Source organism: Rhipicephalus microplus, chromosome 1, assembly GCF_043290135.1.
Source record: "Rhipicephalus microplus isolate Deutch F79 chromosome 1, USDA_Rmic, whole genome shotgun sequence".
Lineage (NCBI taxonomy): Eukaryota > Metazoa > Arthropoda > Arachnida > Ixodida > Ixodidae > Rhipicephalus > Rhipicephalus microplus.
This window is the reverse complement of record NC_134700.1, coordinates 276,044,936-276,069,750: the sequence shown is the minus strand read 5'-3', so window position 1 is coordinate 276,069,750 and position 24,815 is coordinate 276,044,936. Positions and strand designations below refer to the sequence as shown.

Here is a 24,815-nt window from a genome sequence, read left to right as displayed (position 1 = left end):
AGGATTACAATGTACTCATATTTTTATCGATTGGAAGCTCCGTAGTACCCAGTAAACGCCTTCAAAATATCTTACGTCACGGTGTTTGGTGCGAAAACCGTGGGGTGTCATTTTCACACGCATTTTCTTTTCGCGCGTTTCCTTGCGTCATGTCACGGTAAGAGTGGTGTTTTCAAGATAGTGAAATTGTACTTTACTAATATGCGAAAATTCGTTTCGCTCATTAGTGTCCCTTTAGGTAGGGAAAGGGCGATCGGAATGTTGCGCTTGATGTAGGGCGCAGAAAATACAACACCGCAACGTGTTAGGGTACAGAACATTGAGTGCCAAGAGAAGCATTAGTGTCCCTTTTGGTAGGGAAAGGGCGATCGGAATGTTGCGCTTGATGTAGGGCGCAGAAAATACAACACCGCAACGTGTTAGGGTACAGAACATTGAGTGCCAAGAGAAGCGCTCCCGTCGGAAGTGACTCGTATAATTGCACGCTAAGATGAGATATGGAGGTGTACAAACACAGGACGGAATTGCAGGTCGACGTATTGCTCGAGGTAAGTGGTGGATTCGCTCACCCGTGACTGATGGAAATTACGGCGACGAAGAGGAGGAGCAGAAACTTGAGACAAAGAAACAGCACATTTCGTGCATTTAGTGACCATCATTTTAGCACCACAATCAAAGTGATCACCATACCATGGTGTCAGGAATAGCAATCCACTCACAAAGTTGCAGTTTTATTCTCTCACTCTAGCGGCCTATCAGGTATGCAACACTCGGCTTCTTCTCTGCCTTAGCTAAGTACCACATGCAGGCTCCTCATTAAGGCGCTTCGCGCCTCAATGAGGAGGCTCTAATAACAAGTAAGAAAAGATGTCTTTGATTTACATAGCAAGTGAATGGCAATTGGAGACGATGGTGACTGCATGCAGACCTTTCAACAAATAGCAATATTTCTAGATGTAGAATTTTTTGTGGGACTATAATTTATGCCGGCGATACAGGCTGAATTAATGTAGATGACTCATCTGAATAATATATAAATGTATTCATATGAATCTATGTTTAACCTTATAAGGATGCTTATACATATAGCCATATGTAGATGATTTCCATATATGACCATACACATATAAGGTTCTATAAGGCCCATATATGAACATTCTATATAAAGCCTGATATGCCCAATTTCTGATGTAGCCATATATGGGAATTTTTATATAGGTCCATATACGGGATTTTCGTAAGGTAAACCATACGAGCAATGTCTTTTGCCAGCACACTTTCACAGACGTAACTTGAGTGTCTCTGAGTGCACACGAGAACGTGCATCATTAGCGTGTGTTCTTTTGTGATGAAAAGGATGTGTTAGGCCATCAAAGCGTCGATAGACGTAGTCAGTCTAAGATGTTCTAGAAAACTGAACTGGCTTCAATTGGCGCTTTCTTTATTTCTCCTCTTATTTTGCATTGCCATTGAGCCACTAACCAAAAATCCAGCGTTACCAACATGCTCACAAGTACGCCCTTTTGCTGAAGAATAATATCGTTACGTTAAAAATAGTTAGAAACATTTTTTTTTTCTTTTTGAAGAACCTGACAGACGATTGTGTATGAGGGCAAACCAGCTTCTAACGCATGAACTAACCAAGTATACACAAACCTTCGATTCCTCGATAATAATGTTCTTCTCAGAATGCTTTCCTCGTGCTTCGTTAGATAGACGTCACAAAAACGATTGAATGCTTAACTAGCGAAAAAAAGATATCAACAAAATGCTCTTTCTTTTTAACTTCCTCTAGTCGTACGCCCGTGTTTAACACAGAGTGCGAAGCCCGTACAAAGAGATTGACGCTTGATTACCATTCAGTGAAGGCAATCTAATTTGTCCGAGATACAAAGGGAACGTTGTTTGTTGTCGCCTTTCCGAATTACCGAGGCTTCAATCAGAACACTGAAAAGTTGTTCGGCCTAATGACAACAGCAAGCTTTTCTGCACCCCCAATGGGCCATTAACCTTGACTTTTTCTTTTATTTCTCTCGCGTTAGAAGTATGGCGATCTATCTTCGCAGTGCAATGGAAAATAACAACCTATAAATGAAACAGTTTCTTTAATTCAATGAAAAAAAAGGCGGTGCATGCGACAAATGTGACCTTAGGGTCATTGCTAAAGACAACGCTGACATCACTACTATTTGTACCGTAGCGTCCTTATTATCATAACTATAAATAATGTGGACCCCTATCAGTCGGTTTACACTGTAGCTCCAGGGCCAGTTGACCATTTACAGATATTTAATCTCTCTTCTCTTGCGTGAATAAAAATTATCGTACGATTGCTATCTGTCCTCTGCTTTTCATATTAAAAACACACTACTTACTTCTGTTTAATATCAGCTCTGTTTACAGTAATCATGTTGATTGAATAAATAGGTAGACCAAAATCGCACTTCTTAGGTGTATTTGATTACCTACATGAAACTATTTATCTTTCTGTTATTTCTGGACATTGCCAATCAACACGTTGGCTAAGGCGCCCATTGCAATCTTAGCAAAGCAACAAACAGCTCCAGACAAAGGACGCTGCACAGAACACACGCGTGTGTTATCTGTGAAACTATTCTCCCTGACACCCTCTCGGCGCTCTATGGGACGAGGATTCTCCTCCCTTGACGAGGTAGCCATCTTTCATCGATCAGTTGAACGGACGACGACGACAGCATCTTGTCCGTATCATATGCTGGCTGCCAGTATTCGCTAGCCATCAGTTGCGACGTAGCCAAATCCACAGTCCGTACGTTAGCCGCTCCAACAGACAACTTGTTACATCATTACGTATATTCACCGTTAACGTGGGCCCGAGAGTACAAGTAATTAGCGCTCATATTCAAGAAAACGTCTTGCACTGAAGGCTTTCGAAAGGTGATATCTCTGTCGATCACAATGCAGGACATGTTATCAGTCAAGCCTGCTGACAAATCTTACGGGAGACAAGTTTTATGAAATCGGCCTCTGGTCTTCTTATGCAGATGCGTAGAGCATAATCTGTTCACGCTTACTTTCCTATCGCTTATCAACACGCCTGGGGCGTCCCACGTGCTTCCTATATATATTCCTCCACGTACTCATTTGTATATGTTGCTTGAAATATTGCGATTGTGCCAAAAAGCGATGTGTACTCAGCGCGCCAACATAACGAGAGCAAAAAAGGACATGAAAATAACGTAAGAACATCGCAAGGATAGCGTGAGGGCAGTAAACTCACAGTTGCGCGTTTCGGCGCGCAAGTCGCACCATTGTAGGCGGCTTTCTAAGCGTCTATATTTATAAAGCTGAATATAGGTGCAGATATGAGAGGGTATTCCGTTTTAAAAAACCGGAAGGGCATTGCTGACGATTCGCTCATTCGTTCGCGCATGTTTGCGTACGTTTCATACGCAAATTCGCTCCTCCTTCCGTTGCCGGCGGTATATTTGATGCCATCCCCACGATGCGCAGCCGGTCGAGAAGTGGTGTTTTCGTAAGACACTTTCGTAAGTAGAGAAACCCGAATCTTCCTTCGCGGTGGCGGTAATTTTCTCGCTGACAGACTGATGAGCCGTAAAAAGGAGATCCTTGATATTGTTCTCTTTTCGCATACTTTTGTTTGCCACAGCGTTACGTATGCCACACCGAGTGATAGCAAATAAATAAAGAAAGAAAGAAAAAAAGAAGGAAAGAAAGAAAGAAAAAGAATAAAACAGCGGCGAAAAATAAATAAGAACATAGGAAAAAAGGACTGAAAAGTAGACGAAGAAGGGGCTGGAAGTAAAGACAACAAAGCCTTCTCGAACGCCAGACAAAGCGAATAGATGCAATATTAGAAACAAACAAACAAACAAACAAACAAAATAATGGAGGAGAGTTAAGGACGATGGATACGGCGTCGCGTAGGGCGGCGGCTCTTGGTTTGTGAGAAAACGAACGTTATACAGACCCTTTCGTACTCGCCGACTCTCTCCTCTTTAACCCCTCCCTCATACCCCGTACTGGTACACTAACGCGTCCATGGTGCCCACTTGCAGGGCGAATCAATATCCACGCGGGCAACCAGGAAATGAGCCTAGCGAACAGGACGAGGAGAGAAGGCTCGAAGAAAAAGGAGCGGATGAGAGGACGCGTAGAGACGCGGCATTCTTTCTTCTTCTTTTTTTTTACTGCATTTCTTTCACGGCCTTTCACTCGTGCCCGCCCACTCGTGACGGATCGCCGACTTTGCAAATGACCGCTCGGCAAATGGTCGTTCCGACCGAGGGCGCCACCGGACAACCGGTTGGAACAGCGCGTCCACAAAAGACGGCCTCCGCGATGGACGTTCCCCAGCGCCCACTCCGGCAGTCTACGTCTTGACCGCCTGACCATCGATACGAGGCAAACACAACGTCATCTTTCGGTCACCGGCAGCCCAGTATACAAAAGTACACGTGTGCCAACTGCAACGTTGGCAAGCATTGGACGAACACCATTAAGTGAAAGCCACATATTGTCAGCAACTATGCTAACTGCAACGTTGGCAAGCATTGGACGAACACCATGAGGTGAAAGCCACATATTGTCAGCAATGAATGACCAAACAGTGTCAAAAACTGCTACAAAGGCTGTTCTAGAATTTATAAAAAGCACTGGACTAGAAACTAGACTGTAGGGTACTATGCTAAGTGGCTACTGTACCCACGCACCACCTCTTCTTGTCCCCATCATCACCCTTCATCCCTCTTTCCTTCCCCTTTCCCTTATCCCCTGTGTAGAGTAGCAGGCTAGAGCGAACTAGCTCAGGCCGACCTCTCTGCCTTCTAATAAAATCTCACTCACACTACACGTGTGCCGAAAAAAAAACAAACAGAAAGTCACCTTATTCTTTTGTGCTTATTGTCTCTGCGACAACTGTCTTCGACGACACTGCTGTGCCGAGAGGGGTCAACTGCGCGGAAGCAGCGTGGTTTAAAGGGCCCCTATACGTTTACACGGCACACTTCCGACGACGCCACTGCACAGCGGTGAAGGGAATTCGATTGTGTGCCCATCTGGGGCCGGGTTCGTTCACGAATCCCTTAGCTCCTGTTTTATTTCTAGCGAAAATCCCGTAGGCACCGCATACACCGCATAATCCCAGGGGCTCTGTACGCGTATACAACTGAATGGGCCACGAACACACGTTCTACGAGAGTATAAACCACTCGTCAATATAATCTTTATGCCGGTCGTTGCGGTTCGAGCTGAGGAGGCTGCGGGAAAAGTAGCGTGGAATCACTGCGGTGCTCTTTGTTTTACCCCCGTCTCTGGACTTCTAAATTATTCATGTCGCGTTTTTTTTTTTCGCCATTGTGCGTAACAAAACGTACCAAAAATGCGTTTTTTTGTGTAAGCGGTATCAACTTCGCGTACATGTGCAAAAAAAAAGAAAGAAAAACATGTCTCGTCTTTCTCGATACAGCTGTGCCACGCGTTGTGCGCACTCGTATGGTTCGTAATACCCGTAACTTATCCCGCTGACATCAATCGCACAATCGTTAGGAAGTTTTAAAATAACGTGTGCAGGCGCTGCGGGCGTTGAGGGCATAGCGGGCACCATATGAGTTTTAGAATAACGTGTGCCCCTTCTAGGGAACAATATAGGGACTTTAGCTTTCAAGTAAACTCAAATGCACGGAAACTACACATAGCCTCGACACCAGCGTTCACGGGCCGTGCACGCCACCCGCTATTTCGGATTTGCTGCGGGCGGGCAGCGAACGGCGGCTCGCGTACGGCGCATGCGCAGTGGCAGCGACCGCACCGCAATGGCTCGTGGTACGTTATTCTAAAGCTCCCTGTTGTTTGACTGAAACAGCCAGCGGCGAATTTTGGCTTTGGAGTGCTGCAAATCACTAAGAAATAGTGTATAGGGGTGGTGCCGTACATGAGTGACGTGATACAGCAGGAGATATGGCTAACTGACAAACTACGCCACATTTGTCAATGCTCCGAATCGTCACGGTGGCTTCCGATAATACTTGGCTTCTAATGGGTGTTACGGAACAGCAACCAGTCTTCAGCTAACATTTTTAAAGCTATTCAAGTGAGGCTTCGGTGGTGTTTCATTCTGCTTATCTATATATTACTTCACATTGTCATTAAAACGGCTACGTGTTATAGGTTAAACTATTCCTGCATAACATATGTGGCTCTATCTCGTCAATGTTTCATGTCTTCTTTCCACCTATAGCCACTGTTATGGACAGTCAGCAGTTAACGTTTCCATAAGCTTCGAGTCTTTAAAACAAGTAGGAAGTAGGCGTTAGCTACAAAGCAGACGTAACGTCAGACAAAGTTAAAAGGAAATAAAACAAAAACAACTAGAACCCACACATAACATTATTGAAGCTATACCACGTTAGATCATCTATCCTCTTCTCTCAGTTACACAATTTGTACTATAGCTGCTCAGGAAAGTGAATAAATTATTGTAAAACTTCCTAAGGGGGTATTGTGAGATACTTCGCTAGTCGCACACCAATTACTCAACCATAGCACTGGGAACAAACGCCAACGCTAGCCATCCTTAAAATTAGTTGGCGTTAACCATAAAATAGCCAACGTAAGGTAGCTGACCTCCGCTATTGGTTTGCTAAAAATACCCATTACTAGCCGAAAGTACCTAGGGCTCCTTCAGCCAACTTCAGCGAACTGGTGTCAGATATTGCTGGCAAAGTTCGAACAAAAGCTTCAGGCCATAGGCTGGGGGTATTCACGAAAACACGGTATACGCGAGTAGGCTGGTCTAGCGGCAAGTGTGTGTTGCTTTCTTCCCATTCCAAATGTTTTATTCTGATGCTTAATCTTTACACACCCATACATGGTTTTCGAGACGAATGCTTATTCCGTTAGCATCGCGAAAACTCACAGAAAAAAAAAAAACGACAGTGTTTTTTTATCTTTCTTTCTGCGCGTCTTGAGTCCTTGTACAGTTAGTGGAGCACGCCCCTGTGCCAGTTCACCCTCTTTGCGCTTTTAAAGAATGCTTACGTGCTGTAAAAACAAGCATAAAACGAAACAAAAGAAATAACGGTTAGGCAATGACGTTAGCTGCAGGAACACACACTACATGCGGTCCCCGATGGGCGGAAATTTAGAAGATCGTTAATCGTTGAGCATAACGAGCTGCAGCTGCTCACCGAATCTTCGAGGTCGGAAGGCGTAGGCTGGCTACACGGCAGCGACGGCGCCACGATCGTGTCATCGGCCAAGGCGGCTACGGGGACGAGTTCGCGCTCGCTTCTCGCGGCCTGCCGCAGCATGGCGTCCTCGCACTGACGTTTTCCCGCATTGTTTTTCGCGCGCGCGCAGCACCGCCTCCTTGCGCGGCCGAAACAAGACGCCGTGCTGCGCTTTGCAAGATGCGCAGCTGCTCGCTTGCGCACCCAACGACAGCCTTTCCGTCGTCCGCCGAGTGCACAGCACAGCACAGTCCGACGCACCATCTGCGCTCGGCGGCCTCTGGAAACTTGCGTGCAGCGCTGCAGAAGCTACGCGGATGGCCGGACTTCGCAGACAGATAAGAAAATGTCCATTCGGCGTATTAGGACTGTCCAGAAACAGCTTTATCTTGCTCCGATCATCGCAATGCACGGAGTTACATTCGAAATCAACGCTGCCAATGGCGCATCTGATAGCCACCCTGAGCCTATGAGTACATCACATCATCACATCACTTTAATACCTTAAAGACCCCCATGTAGGGGGTATTACATAAGGGGTGGGTTACAGGTGAATGTACACAGGTTTTCAAATGGAAATGTGCACGGTGACCTTCTCTTTAAATGTTGATGGACACCTGATGGCTGGAACGTCACAGGGAAGGCCATTCCAGTCCACTGATGCAGCAGCTTCGGATCGATTTGCCAGGTCTCTCTATGCAGTGACTTGAATGAAGCTCACTTAGCTTGCCCGTGCCAACTCATATATCTTTGGGGGAAAATCAAACGCCACTTTCAAGTACAAGAATATTGCGAAATTCATTTCACTATCGTTTCGTAATACTACATTTTTTGTGTTCTTTGAATAGCAGCAAGTGCTTTGGTGTTGTTTCAGCCCATCGTGCCCGGTGCATATCCAAAATGGAGCCAGCAGAGTTCGAAATTTCGTGTGCATTCGTAGTAGGTAAAGTCGTCTTTCTTTTCTCTTTCGATGCTGAGTGAATCAATAAACCTGAACTTGACCATGAACAAGAAAGCAGGCCGATTAAATTGTACGCAGCAACTAATACTTCCTTCCTTTTTTATTTTTAAGTTACAGTCAGAATGCGCAGCCAAGCTTGTTGTCAAAATGGCGTATCATTGACCAGACAAACAATTTGATGACTACTGCGAAACTCGAAGCATATTTCCATGGTCACAATTGAAATACGGGAGCTAGAATAAGTCCTCCGGACCCTGCGCAATATTCTACGACAAAGTTTGCATTTCAGCGCATTTGATTGGTGAAGTTCAACAGAGGAAGACTTTGAAACTATTTGACTAAAAGAAATGTTATGAGAATCTCTAGGTTAACTCAGTTCAGTAGGCTGCGACATAATTAAACGCTTTGGCATACAGACCTACTCTCAAGCTCTAAACAAGTGTTCATTGCACGAAAGAACAATACAGTAGAAAGAAGCGATAATCCGACTAGCACAGCAAACACTTCGCGTTAGGGCCAGTGAAAACGTATTTAATCTGTCGTTCGACAAGCTTAGCGAAAACTATGAACTTTTGCTCATTTGTCAACACGACTGCGACATAAAGTGACAGCGTACACGCAATGGAATTGCAGTCGCGAGTTCAGATTTCCAATCTAACTTTAACAAACGCATTATTATGATACAGGAACAATAACACGACATGTGGCTGGTTATACCAACGTTACTTATGACGCCCAATAAAAAAAAAAACACCAGTTAATCAGTTGTCGAATTTTACGCGAATGGCTGCGTGATTCCATGGCTCGTTAACTGGAAATTCGAAAGCCAGCGAGGGACTTGAAAGGATGTCAAAGCATAAGCAGTTGTTTCGAAGTAATTAGTAGAGCAGTTAAGCGAAAGTTTAGCCAGGCGGAATTTTGGGACATTACCCGACAAAAGGTTAGTCACGTCACACACGTAGCAGCGCGCCAAACATTGAGAAGCAGTCCATTCAACACGCTTACTTGAATCCGTCAGCTTTTGCGCTTTGTTGCGAAGTGCGCATGCACAAGGGATATACCGTGATCGTACTATAGTTCAGATACATCTATATACATGCCTGTTGACCTGTAATCATGTTATCCGAGATAAGTCAACAGCCTTACAGAACGATTCGAGGCGTTGAAAGATTGCTCTGCATAAGGTCCGGTATGGTCCTGACTTCGGTCCTGACTTTGTATGGTCCTGACTGACTTCGTTTGGCCCAGATTGCTGGGCCAAACGTACAACCGCCTTCATAGAAACTAAGCACGCGACGCTCCAACTCCCGAGTCCCAATAGATTCGAGCAAACCTGAGTTTTCTGTTTCTTATTGTATTTTTTTTGTTTTTGCCACAGGCCTTCATCCTCGCATGTTTCACTAGAGGCTCAAGCTGCACTTGTCGCGCTCGTAGCATGAAAGGCTCACAGCGCATATATAGACGGGGACGACGGAAGTATACACAAGACAAGCACTGAACTGCAGCTGATACTTTATTCTCTGATAGAGCAACATTACATGAGCCCAACAAGCTAGCACCAAACAAAGGATAATGTTTGAAGAAAAACCAACGCCCAGCCTTGCTTTGTTGCACACTGTCACTTTTTGTCAACGTTCAAAAATGTTTTTCTCCTTATTGGAGAGGCTCTCAAAAAAAGCGCTCACGCCAATTTCTTGATCACGATCAATTTTGTATGCTTCTATATCTTCGCGTGTCAGCCTATTCGTTGTCTTTCTAATTGCCGAGCACTGCCTGAAAAGTGGTTCAAAGGAACAACTCCTGCAGAGCATCGACAAGCGGCCTTCCCGACTAAATTCTCGTGCTCTCTGGGCCTGTCATTCACACGCCTACCGGAATCGCCAATATACTTTTCCCGCTGGACAAGGGCAGCGAGAGAGTCTTCACAGTGAACAAACCATGAATGGCTTGGTATATACTGGTTATTATTTTAAGGCATTCAGTAGTAATAAGAGTCCTCTTTCTTGTGTGACCTGCTTCAAATTATAAACAACTATATTTTATGTGAGAGAGTCGATCCATCCACGTCGGAAATGCCATTCTTGCTAAAAAAAAAGCTGTTCTGAAAATGAAAACATCACACTGTCGACTACAAACGCTCAGAGGATTTCCCAAACCACCAAAGACTACGCTTTCATATAGCGTCTTAAAATAGACAGCGTTATATAAACACTGTTGTCCTAAAAACAAGGCCAGAGAAAGAAACCAGATATTATAAGCATAAACACGCCGGCGATCATAAGCATTCTCCTGCATCCCAATAAGTAATAACTTTAACCGCGACACAGCGTTTTTAGATAATGTCTATCAAATTCGCGCAAAATATGAAAACCTATAGGGATAGAGATAATTCATTTTTACCCCGTCACCTTTACTTCGCCCCTTTCACACGACGAAGCTTTGCAATAGATTGCACAAAGTTCGTGTGTTTTGTCCGCACCATGACAGGAATTCTAAATATGAAACTTCAGGGGGCGCTGCGTTCCCTGTATGAAATACTCGAATGTTTCTAACTTCTATATCTGTAGCCTGTCAGCCTATTTACCGGTTTCGGCTAATTGCTATAGAGGGTGCCCCAGTTATCTGTAGCCAGAGTTTAAAAATATGCCGATACACACAATTACGACGCGACCGAATGCATGTTGCTGACCGTTGCCTGGAGTTAGTCAGACTATATTTGTGTTCTAAAATATTGTTTAATTAGTTCTGTTTACTCAAATAACTTTCGAATGAATGAAGATGAACAAAAGTTTGAATGAGAAAGTTATAGATTGGTTTGCAAAATGTCCGATTAGGCAGTTCTGGCCTTTATATCTGTTAATTATCAGTGTTTTTCTGCTAACTACTTATGCCCACGAAATACAAAAGAATACCACGTGACAAACCCACTGGCGCACCCATACGCGCGCCCAAGGTCCCGCGCCACGATTCTGGTGCTCCATGACGTTCTGCGTACGAACGATACGCTTCCCTGCCCCGCCGCGGTGGTCTAGTGGCTAAGGTACTCGGCTGCTGACCCGCAGGGCGCGGGTTCGAATCCCGGCTGCGGCGGCTGCATTTCCGATGGAGGCGGAAATGTTGTAGGCCCGTGTACTCAGATTTGGGTGCACGTTAAAGAACCCCAGGTGGTCTAAATTTCCGGAGCCCTCCACTACGGCGTCTCTCATAATCATATGGTGGTTTTGGGACGTTAAACCCCACATATCAATCAATCGATACGCTTCCCTCGCAACGGTTCAAGACAACGATAAGCAGTCACAGCGGTTATCGCTTTCGTGGCCGATAGAAATACGTGTTCATCGCAAAGCCAGCACTATCGTTGCGACACTGTCGAGACAGCACAATGAAACAAATGATATGGTCGTTCGTATACATGCGAAACGTTAGGGAGCACTAGAATCATCGTGCGCACTGGCTCGCGAAGGGGTTCGTCACGTGGTATTTTTTTCATTTCGCAGCCATTTGTAATTAGCAGAAAAACACTAATACTGAACAGATATAAAGTTCGAAGCTTTCTAATCACGTTTTGCAAACCGATCTACAACTTTTCCATTGAAACTATTTATCAATCTTTGTTCCTTCAAATGTTATCTAATAAAACATACCTAATTAAACAATATTTTAAAACACAAAAAATGGTCTAAATAATTCCAGGCAATGGTCAGCAACATGAATTTGATCACGTCGTAATTGCGTGTGTTGGCATATTTTTAAACTTTGGCTAAGGTTAGCTAGGGCACGCTGTATATGTATCACTCGCCTTCTTCAGTCATCATTATACATGCACATGTACTTCAATTCCATCATTTAGAACACGAGCAACCGTCTATATCACATCTGTTGCTTCATAATTACAACTTCTACGGGACAAACACCCAGGTAAGTTACTTTAAAAAAAAAAACGGGTATCTACAGTGTTTATTCGTTGCAATTTTTGTTTGTTTTTTTGCCTCCGTTTTTGACCTGTGTATTTCTCAGCCACGTTTGAACGAACGCAGGCCATGTCATAGTTTACGATTTGTCAATATCGCTCGACTGACTATCACACAATGCTATGGCTGCAACATTAGTTGTGCCACGCTTTGTTTTTCTACGCGTCCGGGGAGTGATGTAGCCGACGAACCACCAGCAAGTCATAGCAACTCTATACAACCACTTCCTTGAATACAACGAAAATTAATTGTTCGGTAATCTCCTCTTGGCACAGCAACGTCATCCAAGAAGCGTGTGTTTGGTAATTGCGGAAACGTTAAGGACATACATACTAACGCTCGGGGTTCCCCTTCAAGGGGGGGGGGGCGATGCTTCGCCGCAACAACACCTCTAACAAGTCAATGCACGGGGCGAAGTTCACGACCCCAACCCTTTCTTATGTGACCCGAAAAAGGCGATTTCTCCTCCCCCTCCCCGTGCGCACACCTGTGATGGCATATGCGAGTTAAGTAAAGCACAAATGAAAACAATCTGTTTGTTTTCATTACGGCAGAGATCTGCGGCAGAGATAAGCCACTAACCACAGGAAAGTGAGCATTAACGCAAGACGCTATTCAAGCAGGCAGGACCGAAGAAAACGCTTCCCATGCTAAAGTAAACAGAGAGAAACTGCAACTATTTTTAATACTATGCTACGCACTGTGTTCTCCTTGAAAATTGACTTCACCATACCATGCAGAAAGCTTAGTTACAAATAGGATAGAAGCAGAATAGCAAAAGCTAAAATTTGACGTTTCAAACCGCGAGTGGAACGTTAAACACGAGCCGTTGTTAACAGCGAAAATTTAATTAAATTCAGGGAAAATAACGCCACCATTGCCCCTAGACGGAAGTGACGCACGACTATAGGGCATGACCTCGAAGATAAGGAGACGCTAAAGCATCGCGGAGGCAGCGTTTCTGTACCAACGCCATAGCGATGACCACCAGGAAGGGCACGCGTCATCTGTTTCGGTTGTGTTTGAAGGTTTCTATTGCGGAAACTATACACCAATAAATGAACGTTCACACTGTCGACTAGCACCGGTCTTTGGTGGGAACTTGTGACTGGCGACCAAAAAGCGGCTCATGACGACTTATGTTCACACCTGCGTGCGACAGGTATCCGTCGCCACATGCACCGTCACGGTTCCCATCTGTTCGCGGTAAAAGGAGTTGATGTCCGGTTCCTGCGCATGTGATTGGTTCAGCAGTTTGCGACTTCGGTAGCGCGGCTGACCCGGGGTGCTATTCTGGACACCGGCTGATTCCGCCATGTGTTCAAATTTCGTAATGGCGGCATTTTAAGCCAATCAGAGAGATCGTAGCAGCTCACTTGGCCAATTAGCATCGATTAATGGCGGAATCTGACAACATGGTGGAATTCGACAATGTTCAGAATAGCATCCCCAAAGTAGTTGTTTTGCGTCCAAAGAGGCCTATTAGTGGCGCTTTACGATGAACTTGGTAGTGCGACCGGTCTATAACCGCAAGTGTGAACGAGCCTAAGCATTCCTTCGAGCTTGTCGAACTGCGATTTATGGTATACTCATTTTCAACAAATTTAGGTAAGTTGAAGCTTTGTTTTAGTTGGACTTTAAATATCTCGCACGCCATACTTGAAAACAAAGTCTTCGCATTTGCCAAATCTGCCCGCCCGGCGGTTCGCAAAGCGCTCACCTGGGCCACCTTCTCTCCGACGTGCTGCTTGAAGCTGTGCGACTGGACCTCCTTGAGGACCAGCTTGGAGGCCGTGGACGAGTGCGAGTTGTCCTTGCGGGGGTCCACCGTCACCTGACTCAGGGACGGAGACTTTGCCCTCGTCTGGCCTGTCAGAGTAGCGTAGCGGCCCAGGTCCGACTCGGAGGACGCGTTCGGAAGCGCTCGGCTGCCCACGCTGTTGGCTGCGCACGACGTAGATGTGAGAACGCGATATACTGTTAAAGACGATTACGCTGAACACTCTTATAGCGAATTATCGATTTAGCGAACTAAATACGAGCTTTGGTTGGTCACATTTTGTTTGGGTGACGTTTATTCTTTTTATATCGAAACCGTGAACGAAAGAGCCATCGCGTACATTTCGTTCACCTTAAAAAAGAAAAGAACGCGCGTTAGACTGGTTCCACAAAGTTGGAAATAGAGCAATGACCAGATACTGTCACATTACAAAATTTGCTTTAAAAATTCAAGCGTGTTTACGCACCCTCAAACCCCGGACCAGTCAGGGCCCAAGTGGTAAATTTGAGAGAGTTACAAACACGGGCCTTCGCCAGTCCCGTTCATCTCAGGAGAAGATATCCAGACACATATTCAGACGACAACTGCAAACTGCACCACAGGGCTCACGCATCTCTTTAGACACATGTGGCTATACGCAACGAAAGACGGCGTTTTCCCCCCGAAGGAAGAAGAAGTGAATGGAAGAAGCCCGTAGCTTCATTTCGCTCTCTTAATTCAGTTATTATATTGAGTTCAGGATCTTTTTTACAGTGTGTGCGGTGGGTGGACTGTCTCCAGAGTGGCAGCTAAACATCGGTGAGTCGGAGTTTCACTACGCATCGCGATCAGAGTTGCCCCTTAGCGGGCCCGTGCCTCATACCTGGCGAAGCCCGGGTATGGGGGACAACGAGGTGCCGCTAGCGCCAAGAGGAGCACCACTTATCCATCCCGCTCGACTTCAAGTTGCTGCAGGCTCAGCAACAATATCAACGTCCCATACAGAGAGCAGCGAGGCCTCGCAGTGCAAGAAGAGGCGTACAGAGGAGGAAGAGGTTGACAACGATGACGCTACATCGACGTACTCTCTCAATGACATGACACAGATGGATACAGAAGCACCCAAGGAAGACGAGGGAGCTTACACGGTGGTCACCCATCACAAGAACAGAGCTACGGGGATACCGGTGGTATTCAGACCAATCGCTGCCGAGGACTCTTTCTGGAAGGTGAATCCCAATCGCATAGCGTCTGAGATAATCTCTGCTATCAATGAGAAAGTGACATCATCAAGAATCAACAGAGACGGAAGTTTTTGTGTTGGAGTACGGTCGTTGTACTCGGCAAACAAGTTACTGCTGATCAAGAGTCTGGCTGGATTGCCTGTACAAGTGATGATACCTCAGTCTTACATGAAGACCCTAGCAAAGATAAGAGATGTTCCACTCGAATACAGTGATTATGACCTACTGGATTATCTTAAAGATGCTGGAGTAATCTCGGTCACACGACAAAAGAGATGGGTAAGAAATGAAGATGGAAGTGCCACAATGCAGCCCATACGTAATGTAATACTCCAGTTTAGACATGACAAGCCATTGCCAAAAAGAGTTGCTCTCGGCTTTACGGTCCACACTGTCGAGGAATACATTGAGCCGGCGGTAAGGTGTTACAACTGCCAGAGATATGGGCATAAGGCTAAGACTTGCAGGGGAACCAAGAGATGCAAGGTATGTGCGGGCGCACATGATTACAAAGAATGCACCTCGAAGCGTCAACCTAAGTGTGCAAACTGTGCTGGACCACATCCGGCGTCGTTCTCAGGCTGCTCTCGAAATCGTTTGGCATCAGCGGCACAAAGAGAGAGAATTGTAAAAGGGTACCATAAGATACAAAAAGGTCCAGCACCCAATGCGGATATAGTCGAAGATGTTCCTGCGGCACAAAGAAGTGCAAAACAGCGGCGCCACGACTCTTACTCGGAAGTATTGAAGCGCTCAGCACCAAAACATCGCGTTGGAAAAGAAGTCCGGGCCCAGGAACATGCTGAAGTGGAACTTTCTACCAGGCCAGACACAGCCAAGGAGCCACTGACTACCAAAGAGAAGGGTCACAGCAGCTTGCTGAGCAAAACTTCTTCGAGAAATGCGATCTCGGCGGAGACAGCCGGAAGCGAGCAAGTCATTTTGCCAATAATCTTTGCGGCTCTCAAAGCAATTCTACGATCCCTGCCACAAGCAGGTTCTTTACCAGAAGTGAAATTGCTGCTAGATGTTGAGCATCTTCTCTTGTCGTAATCATGGCTACCGGACTATCTAACTGGTACAAAAGAAGTGCAATATTCCAGTGGAACTGCAACGGTTTGCAGAATAAGAGTGGAGATTTTCGGAAATTCGTCGCTCAGCACGGGTTTCCGATTTTGTGTATTTCCGAAACAAGAGTATCCACTAACTTTCGCTTGTCCAATTATGTGGTGTACCAAGCAGACCGTCCTGCTGCAAAAAGCAGAGTGATGTTGTGTGTGAGACGCGATATTCCGTCGACACTTGTGGCTACTTCAAAAACAGATGCGCCGGAATTTGTTAGATGCAAAGTGAAGTTTGGTAACATTACTGTAACTGTAGTTAGTGTTTACGTGCACCCTCAAGCAAACGTTTCATACGCAGAGTTGGCTGCAGTGTGTAGATCTGACCATGATCCCATAATTATATGTGGTGATTTTAACGCGCACCATGAATTGTGGGGTAGTGAGCGTTGTAGTGTAAGGGGATCTGCTATAGCAAAAATATGCGAAGATTATGGTTACACTATACTAAATGATGGTTCTCCAACGTTTCTACGGGGGCATAACTACTGCAGCGTACTAGACATTACTGTGTGCTCCTCTGAATTAGCGGCTGGAGCAGACTGGACTGCAGACGCTGACACAAGAGGAAGTGACCACTTGCCAGTATTCATATATCACCCAAAGTTGAAGAAAACAAGAAATAACCGCACAACAAGAATTACAAACTGGGCAATCTTTCGAGAACTACAGAGACAAAATCTTGAACCCTGTACTGACGCAGAAACGTATGCATCTAAGATAAAAAAGTTTCTAACAAAAGCAACTCGTACAGTACCCATTCCAGATGGGTATTCGGGTGTTGACGCTGAGTATGAGAGGCTTCGGGCAATACGACGCCGATCTGAAAGAAGATATCGCAGGTCAGGTAATTTAGAAGATTTCAAGGTTGCACAGAAAGTACACACTACAATGCGTAACCAACTGCAGAAGCTTTCAACCAAAAGGTGGCAAGATTTATGTGCCTCACTTTCCCCATTTACCTCGGCGACTCAACTGTGGAACATGGTACGCGCCCTCCGACAGCCAGTAGTCCACTCGAGACCACTACAGGCTCTAGCGCTGTCTCGAGGAGTTAGCGAACGGGTGATTGCCGAAGAATTTTGCGATCTTATACTGAAAAATGGAGAGACCGCCCAAACGAGCGAATATAAATCCTCAGCAGAATCAGCTTCGGCGGTTGTAACAAAGTCCTCTGCGATCAGTTCATCAGATCTGGATGACAGCTTCACACCAGAGGAGCTCCAATATGTGTTGTCTTCAGTAAAACGAACAAGTTCACCAGGAACAGATGGAGTTACATACGCTGCTCTTGCTAATTTGTGCAAAAAAGGAAAATTACACCTGTTGGACATCTATAATAAAATTTGGCAAGAAGAAAAAGTTCCGGAAAGTTGGAAGATATCAAAAGTAGTACCGTTGCTAAAGCCAGGGAAGAGCCCTATGCAGTTGGACTCGTTTAGGCCGGTTAGTTTGACGAGTTGTTTTTCAAAAGTGATAGAAAAAATGATCAATGAACGAATTTTATGGTGGCAAGACATGAAAAAACTACTACCAGAAAGCATAGCCGGCTTCAGAAGAGGTAGATGCACAATGGACTGCATTCTGGATTTGGTCACAGATGTGGAAAACCAACGAACGCAAGGAAACATCACTGTCGCTGTATTTCTTGATGTCCACCGAGCATACGACACAGTGAGTCACGTTCACGTTCTGGAAGGCCTGGCGTTACAGGGATTCAAGGGCAAGATACTGCGTTGGATCGCTGACTTCCTGAAGCACCGGAAAATTTTTGTAGTTACGCAGGAGGGCCCAACGTCAGAACATGTCGTCAACCAAGGAGTGCCACAGGGCAGCGTACTAAGCCCTACTCTCTTTAATGCAGTCATGGCGCAGCTCCCATATAATCTTCCACCCAACATCAGATGTTCAATATATGCTGATGATATAAGTATATGGACGTCTGGTCCATCGTTTTTGGATATACAACAAACTCTACAAGAAGGATTGGATAATGTAGACCATTTTCTAAAACAAAGAGGTATGACACTGAGTCTGGCCAAAACAGCCATACTTCCGTTTACATTAAAAAGACCTGGAAATTTCCAGATTATTCTGCAAAATCAGCCTATTAAAATGGTTAAAACTCATAAATTCTTGGGAGTAATTTTAGACCGGAGACTAACATGGTCGCCTCATGTCCAGTCCCTGGAACAAAAAGTGAATCAGGCCATTCGAATCCTCCGGCATCTCTGCGGGGCCAAATGGGGTGGTACTACAGAGTCGTTATTAGCCCTACATGTTGCCTGGATACGCCCCATCGTAACTTACTCACTGCCCCTGCTGCACGGACTCCCAGCCTCCACCGAAAGGAGACTTCACTTGTTATTGGCAAGGAGCTTGAGGGTATGTCTGGGTTTACCACGGTCAACTTCCAGTGATTTAGTGTATGCGGAGGCTCGAGAGCCACCTTTGGCAGTACTGCGAACTAAAGAAACATCTCGAAATTTATTTAGAATTTTCACGCAACATGAAAGTCATTTTTTATCTGGTGCACTAACACAAAGAACGGCAACGAGACTACAGGATACTATATCATCATTTCAAGCAGTAGTACCAGAATTTAAACAATGGAAACCTTCAAAACCACCTTGGACGCTGCCACTTCTCAACGTTATCCGTGAAATAGACGGCATAGAGAAGAAAGCAGCCATGGCACCTCTAGTAGCGGCACAGTTGGTACTTCAACAGCTTCATGTAATGCATAATGAAAAAACGAAGATATATACAGATGGATCATGCACAGAAGAAGCGTCAGCCTGTGCGGTCTTTATACCCGAAATTCAGGAAAAGAAGATGTACAAATTATCGCACAAATCTTCATCGACGACAGCAGAATTGGTGGCTATCTTTGAAGCAGTTAAGCTTATCTGCGAGAATCCAGATCCACGAAAATGGGTGATATGCACTGATAGCAAACCTGCGCTTCAGCTAATCAGAAATGTGAGATCACCTTACAGAAATGGTGAAATACCACAATGTATCGCAGAAACTGTGGAATATGCCTCATCGCAGGGTCACAACATCGTATTCCAATGGATACCCAGCCACATTGGAATAAAGGGAAATGAAGATGCTGATAGTCTCGCGAAGAAAGCATTGAAGGAAGGACAGGATTACACAATCCCTATATCTGGGACGGATATTCGACATTTTATATCGCAAGGGGCTAACCATTGTTCGATGGAGAAGTGGTTTGAGAGCCCTAAATCAAAGGAAACGGTACTGTATGAAGTTGATCCACACAGAAAATTTTCCATAGCGACAGACCTTCCACGACACCTAGAGACATTGATCCACCGACTTAGATTGGAAGTAGCATACACAAACAGCTTCCTGCACAAGATACATCGATCCAACTCACCGGAATGCCATTGTGGTCATGCAGAAGAAAATGTTCGCCATATTCTTTTGGAGTGCATTAAATACGCGAAAGAAAGAGAAAAATTAAAGAACAGATTAGCAAGTTTGGACAGACGGCCCCTCACAATAAAGAAACTACTTGGACCATGGCCTGAGATGCATCTTCAGAAAAAGGCAATAATCTTCCTGACAGACTTTTTAGTGGAGACCGGACTGGACAAGCGCCTATGACTGACAGCCAGAAATGAGTATTATGTAAAGTGTGGTCATGTATATACTGGCATTAGAGTACTAAGGTGTGCGTGAAAGTAGTTTATGACTGAGTGAACTGCGTGAAAAAAAAAAACTGTGTATTGACAGGTTATTTGAACTGGTTTCAGTGTGCTATTATGTTTTTTTTTCTCCTTTTCCGTATTGTTAATTTTTGGGTACCGTTCTGTATTATTATTTTATTTTTCGCTGCAGAACTCTGTGCTATGGAGTAGCCGAGGCAATAGGCTCCTCAACCTCTCCACAGCAAAACAGTTAAAACAACAACAACAACAACAACAACAACGGCGTTTTCCCAGATTAAGCTGAGGCGCACTCTACGGCAGAGCTGTGCAGCTCATTCCTCAACATCGCCCCGCCGCGGTGGTCTGGTGGCTGAGGTACTCGACTGCTGACCCGCAGGTCGCGGGCTCGAATCCCCGCCGCAGCGGCTGCATTTCCGATGGAGGCGGAAATGTTGTAGGCCCATGTGCTCAGATTTGGGTGCACGTTAAAGAACCCCAGGTGGTCGAAATTTCCGGAGCCCTCCACTACGGCGTCTCTCATAATCATATGGTGGTTTTGGGACGTTGAACCTTACGTACCAATCACATATCAATCGATTCCTCAACATCATCTACGCGTCATCCCGCAAGGGTTCTCGGGGCCCCCTCAAGGGCCGACAAGACGCAGGCCATGAGTTAGCCTCAGTTCTCAACAAAGTTCCTGCAAACACAACATTTGGTTGCACCACTGCATGAATCGATGTTAATGCCACAACGATAATCGATAATCACGATTGTCTCTTCAGCTATTTTAAAGCATACAACAAATCATGTTCATATCTACAATTTTGTCCCTAGTCAGATTACCAATTCGTTGAATGCAACGTTGACGTACTGTTACAACGATTATCGAATATACGGAACTAACTTTTGGCGCACCTGCTTCTTCGCTTTAACGAAGGGTTCAACTTGATAACGATTTATACTGTCAGAATATATTTAACGTTGCGAACTTGTTCCTACACAGCGGGCACTTTGTCTGTGGCATATTAGGCATCTATGTTGTAGAATTTATGCCTGTAGCCGGACCAACCATCCCTCTTAAAACGTCGTATGCTTTAGTGAGAGAGATGAAGTATCATATAAAGTCAGGGAAGCTAGCCAAAACATGAAGCCTGTTTTGTTGGCCTGAACTGGAGGGAGGGAGAGAGAGACGAGAAAAGGAAGAGAGAAGCCGTAAGAAAAAAGCAGGGACGTTCTGATTGTTCAACTTATTGAATTGGACTTGCCGATCTTCGATTACACAGACATTTAATAAATGAAGCAGGCTGAGAAAGAGCCGCAGAAAGTAGTCTAGAGGGGCCCTTATTCATGTCACATCTGGAAATAATAATAATAATAATAATAATAATAATAATAATAATAATAATAATAATAATAATAATAATAATAATATGTATAATAATAATAATATCTATGACCTTACGCACCCAAAACCAAGATATAAATATGAAAAACGGCCTAGTGGAGGGCTCGGAAAATTCGACAACCTATTCTCGGGGACAATTTTCTCTACTTTCTGTAGCAACGAAGGGAAGGCTACGTGGGCTGAGCTACTGCTCCTGTACCGCTCCGCAAAGTAGTCCCATTCGGCTCGCGTTTTCAAATGACGGCCGTGTTCACGTAATCCCACTGCGCACAATTTGATACGTCCGCTTGCACAGCTATTTGTGAGTGGGATTCGACACAAGCACCTTCGTGCGAGTCGTCCGAATAGCTGGAGGGTGACACGAGACGCCATTTTGACTGTGAGGTGCACGTGAAACGTGCGATGTTTTCAGACGCGCAAAAACGCGAAGCGACTCTTCAGAAAGCAACAAAAGAAAATTACCAAGTCCCACGTACAGTGGGAATAAATGACATGCGAAGCTCAAATTGGGAAGGTTGATATGCCACTTTAAAATCACCACAAAGCTACGAGGTGGAGGTAAATTATGCCGTACAAGACTTCCGTGCCATGATTATCATGTTTGGGTGCGTCGTTTACGCTTGTCATCTATTCACGTGACGTGATGTTGAATTTAGTAATATGTGAAGCTAGCGAAACGGCCGCGAGCACGCTATGAACGTGGTATGTTGTCGAGTTCTTGCATGACACGCATGTCATGATTATCATGTTTGCACTAGTGATACACCTTCGTCATCCGTTGACGTCACGCAACACCAAATTTGGTAAATGTAGAGCTGGCGAAACAGCCAAGGTGCATCATGAAGGGCCCAATATACTCCAACGTAACGTTGACGCGCGCGCACGCAGGGCACAGCGACGTTATACGTTAGCAAAACGCGAGAAATCTCTAGTCTCACGCAAGGCGCGACCGACGTGACCAGCGTCCATTGGCGCGGCCCAATGGTAACCAGCGCGATATGCGACATGCTGCATTTCGTGCCGATGCGTTACCCAGACAGCACTGCGTCTGCCTCTTTTACAGAGGGACGGCGGACGCGCTGAAACGCGCATGCGTCAAAGACACGCAGTGCGGCGGGCACCTGCGAGTACACGGCAGGATCGGCGCTTGGCGTGGCAACGCCGGCGTGACGCCACGAAACGAACGCCGACGCGCACGCGCAACTTGTCACGTCGAAGTGTATTGGCACCTTGACTGTGGCATGTAGTCATGTTTTAGCACGACACGCATCTGCTGATCATCATGTTTGCACCAGTCCGATACCTTCGTCATCCATTGACGTCACGTGAAACCAAATTTGACATGTGGGAAGCTAGCGAAATGGCCGCGAGTGCATCATGAGTGCGGCATGTAGTCATGTTGTTACATGTCACGCATCTCATGATTATCATGTTTGGATGTGTCATTATTCTACGTCATTCGGTCGCGTCACGTAATACCGAATCTTGTACATGTGAAGCTAGCGAAACGGCCGCGAGCGCAAGATGAGCGTAGCATATAGTCATGTTCTTACATGACACGAATCTCACTTTTATCATGTTTGCACCAGTCTCATACCTTCGTCATCCATTCACGTCCCGTAATACCGAATTTGGTATAAGCGAACCTAGCGAAACGGCCGCCAGCGCATCATGAGCGTGGCATGTAGTCATGTTGTTACATGACACGCATGTCATCATTTTCATGTTAGGGTTTGAGGTTAGTGTCCGCCTTGCAATCATGTCACACCATACCAGTTCTGCGACATGTCATGTGAACGAGACTACCGCATGAGCAACAAGAGCATGAAATGTAAATCATGACATTCAGGACATATATCATGATTTCATGTTATGACTAGACAAACATGCTCGTCATACAGTGATGTTATGCCTTACCAAGTTTGGTATTGATACCGCTATCTAAACGATCAGGAGAGCTAAAAGTCGTAGGCGGCTAGATTAGATAGATAGATAGATAGATAGATAGATAGATAGATAGATAGATAGATAGATAGATAGATAGATAGATAGATAGATAGATAGATAGATAGATAGATAGATAGATAGATAGATAGATACGCTCAAAGTCGTCAAAGTTCGCTAAGAAATGCTTCGCATTTAAAAAGATATGAATATATCTGCGGTGCGTGCAGCGCGTCTCTTAATAAACAGCATCCACTAGAAAATGATGTTCTTTTAGGGGCGAAGCTCCTTAAAACGGCACCCGTTGGTCCGTCGTCGTAGTACGTAACATGTGTTACGCTTTGACCTGCAAGGTGGTGCCGGTGGGAGATTTCTCCTGTGCGTTGTTGAACAATAAAACATTCGCAGCGTGTGCGTTACCTAAAAGCCGAATTCTCCTGTCTCTCATTGCCCATTAGCAGCAATTGGCATGTACATTGAGCACTATCTGACAAGAAACGGTTGTTACGTTATACTCGCTGGGCGTAACTTCCTTGGTTTTTGAAAGGTTTAGCGAGCGTTGGGCCGCAGTGCGATGAATACAGTGAACTAGTATATACCATGAAGTCGAGGTGGTTAAAGGTGGGAAGTAGACACGAAGCGCAAGCCGTAAGAAAGTGTGCGTGTGCCACCTCTCGTTTAGTCCTTGGAATATCTGCTGGAAAGCGGTGCTTCCATATGCGGAATATATGATGAAAAGATGCGAGATGGAGGTACTTGGAGTGTTGAATAGATGGACGAACGGACACGTAGACATATGCTTGGACGGACGCATGAATGGCTGCACGGACGGATGGACGCATGGACGGACGCAGGGGCAGGTGTATAGACGAAGGCAGGGACGAACGCAGGGATGGACGTGCGGACGCACGAACAGACGCACGCATGAACAAGCGGATGAACGGGCGGAAGCAAGAACGAATGAACGGACGGATGCTTCGCCCCACTCTCCATGATTCACACCGGGGATATGCTGCCACTTTTTTTTATCATTTTCACGCGGGAATCACGGGCGCGTTTGTGGCACTGTATCGTATACAGCGGTGGCACACGCCCACTTTGGCTCCATAGCTTTCCCTTCATTGCCACAGAAAATTGTCCCCAAGTTTAGTGCTGAACGAAAATGGTGAAACAGAGTATAGAAGCCTGTGTGCTTTTATTTATGTGCGCGTTACAGAACCCCCAGGTGGTGTAAATTTCCTCAGCGCTCCTTTATACGGCTCTCTCATGACAACATGGTTGTGGGTTTTGGCGCGTGGTTTTGGGACTCGAAACCCTAACAAATATTGCATTAGCCAGCATCGCTACACTTCCAGTCTGGCATATATACGCCTTAATACACATAAGGATGGTGGAAATTGTTCATTGCACTAATATGGAGTTGTCTGTTTACTGGACCGGAAACAGCGAGTGTAAAGGTTAGCACCGTATAATGGTCGCGAGATCCCGCAAGGGAGTCGTG

The 24,815-nt window shown here is 45.4% G+C and overlaps 1 protein-coding gene across 2 annotated transcripts in view; it reads right to left on the bottom strand.

Moving 5' to 3' along the window:
- sei (potassium voltage-gated channel seizure) overlaps positions 1–24,815 on the bottom strand; it is a 298,945-nt gene that overhangs the window by 107,226 nt on the left and 166,904 nt on the right. For both annotated transcript variants that reach the window (XM_075895172.1, XM_075895175.1), the window contains exon 5: positions 13,882–14,105. In XM_075895172.1, coding sequence (XP_075751287.1) covers positions 13,882–14,105 — 224 coding nt within the window. The remainder of the gene's footprint in view (positions 1–13,881; positions 14,106–24,815) is intronic.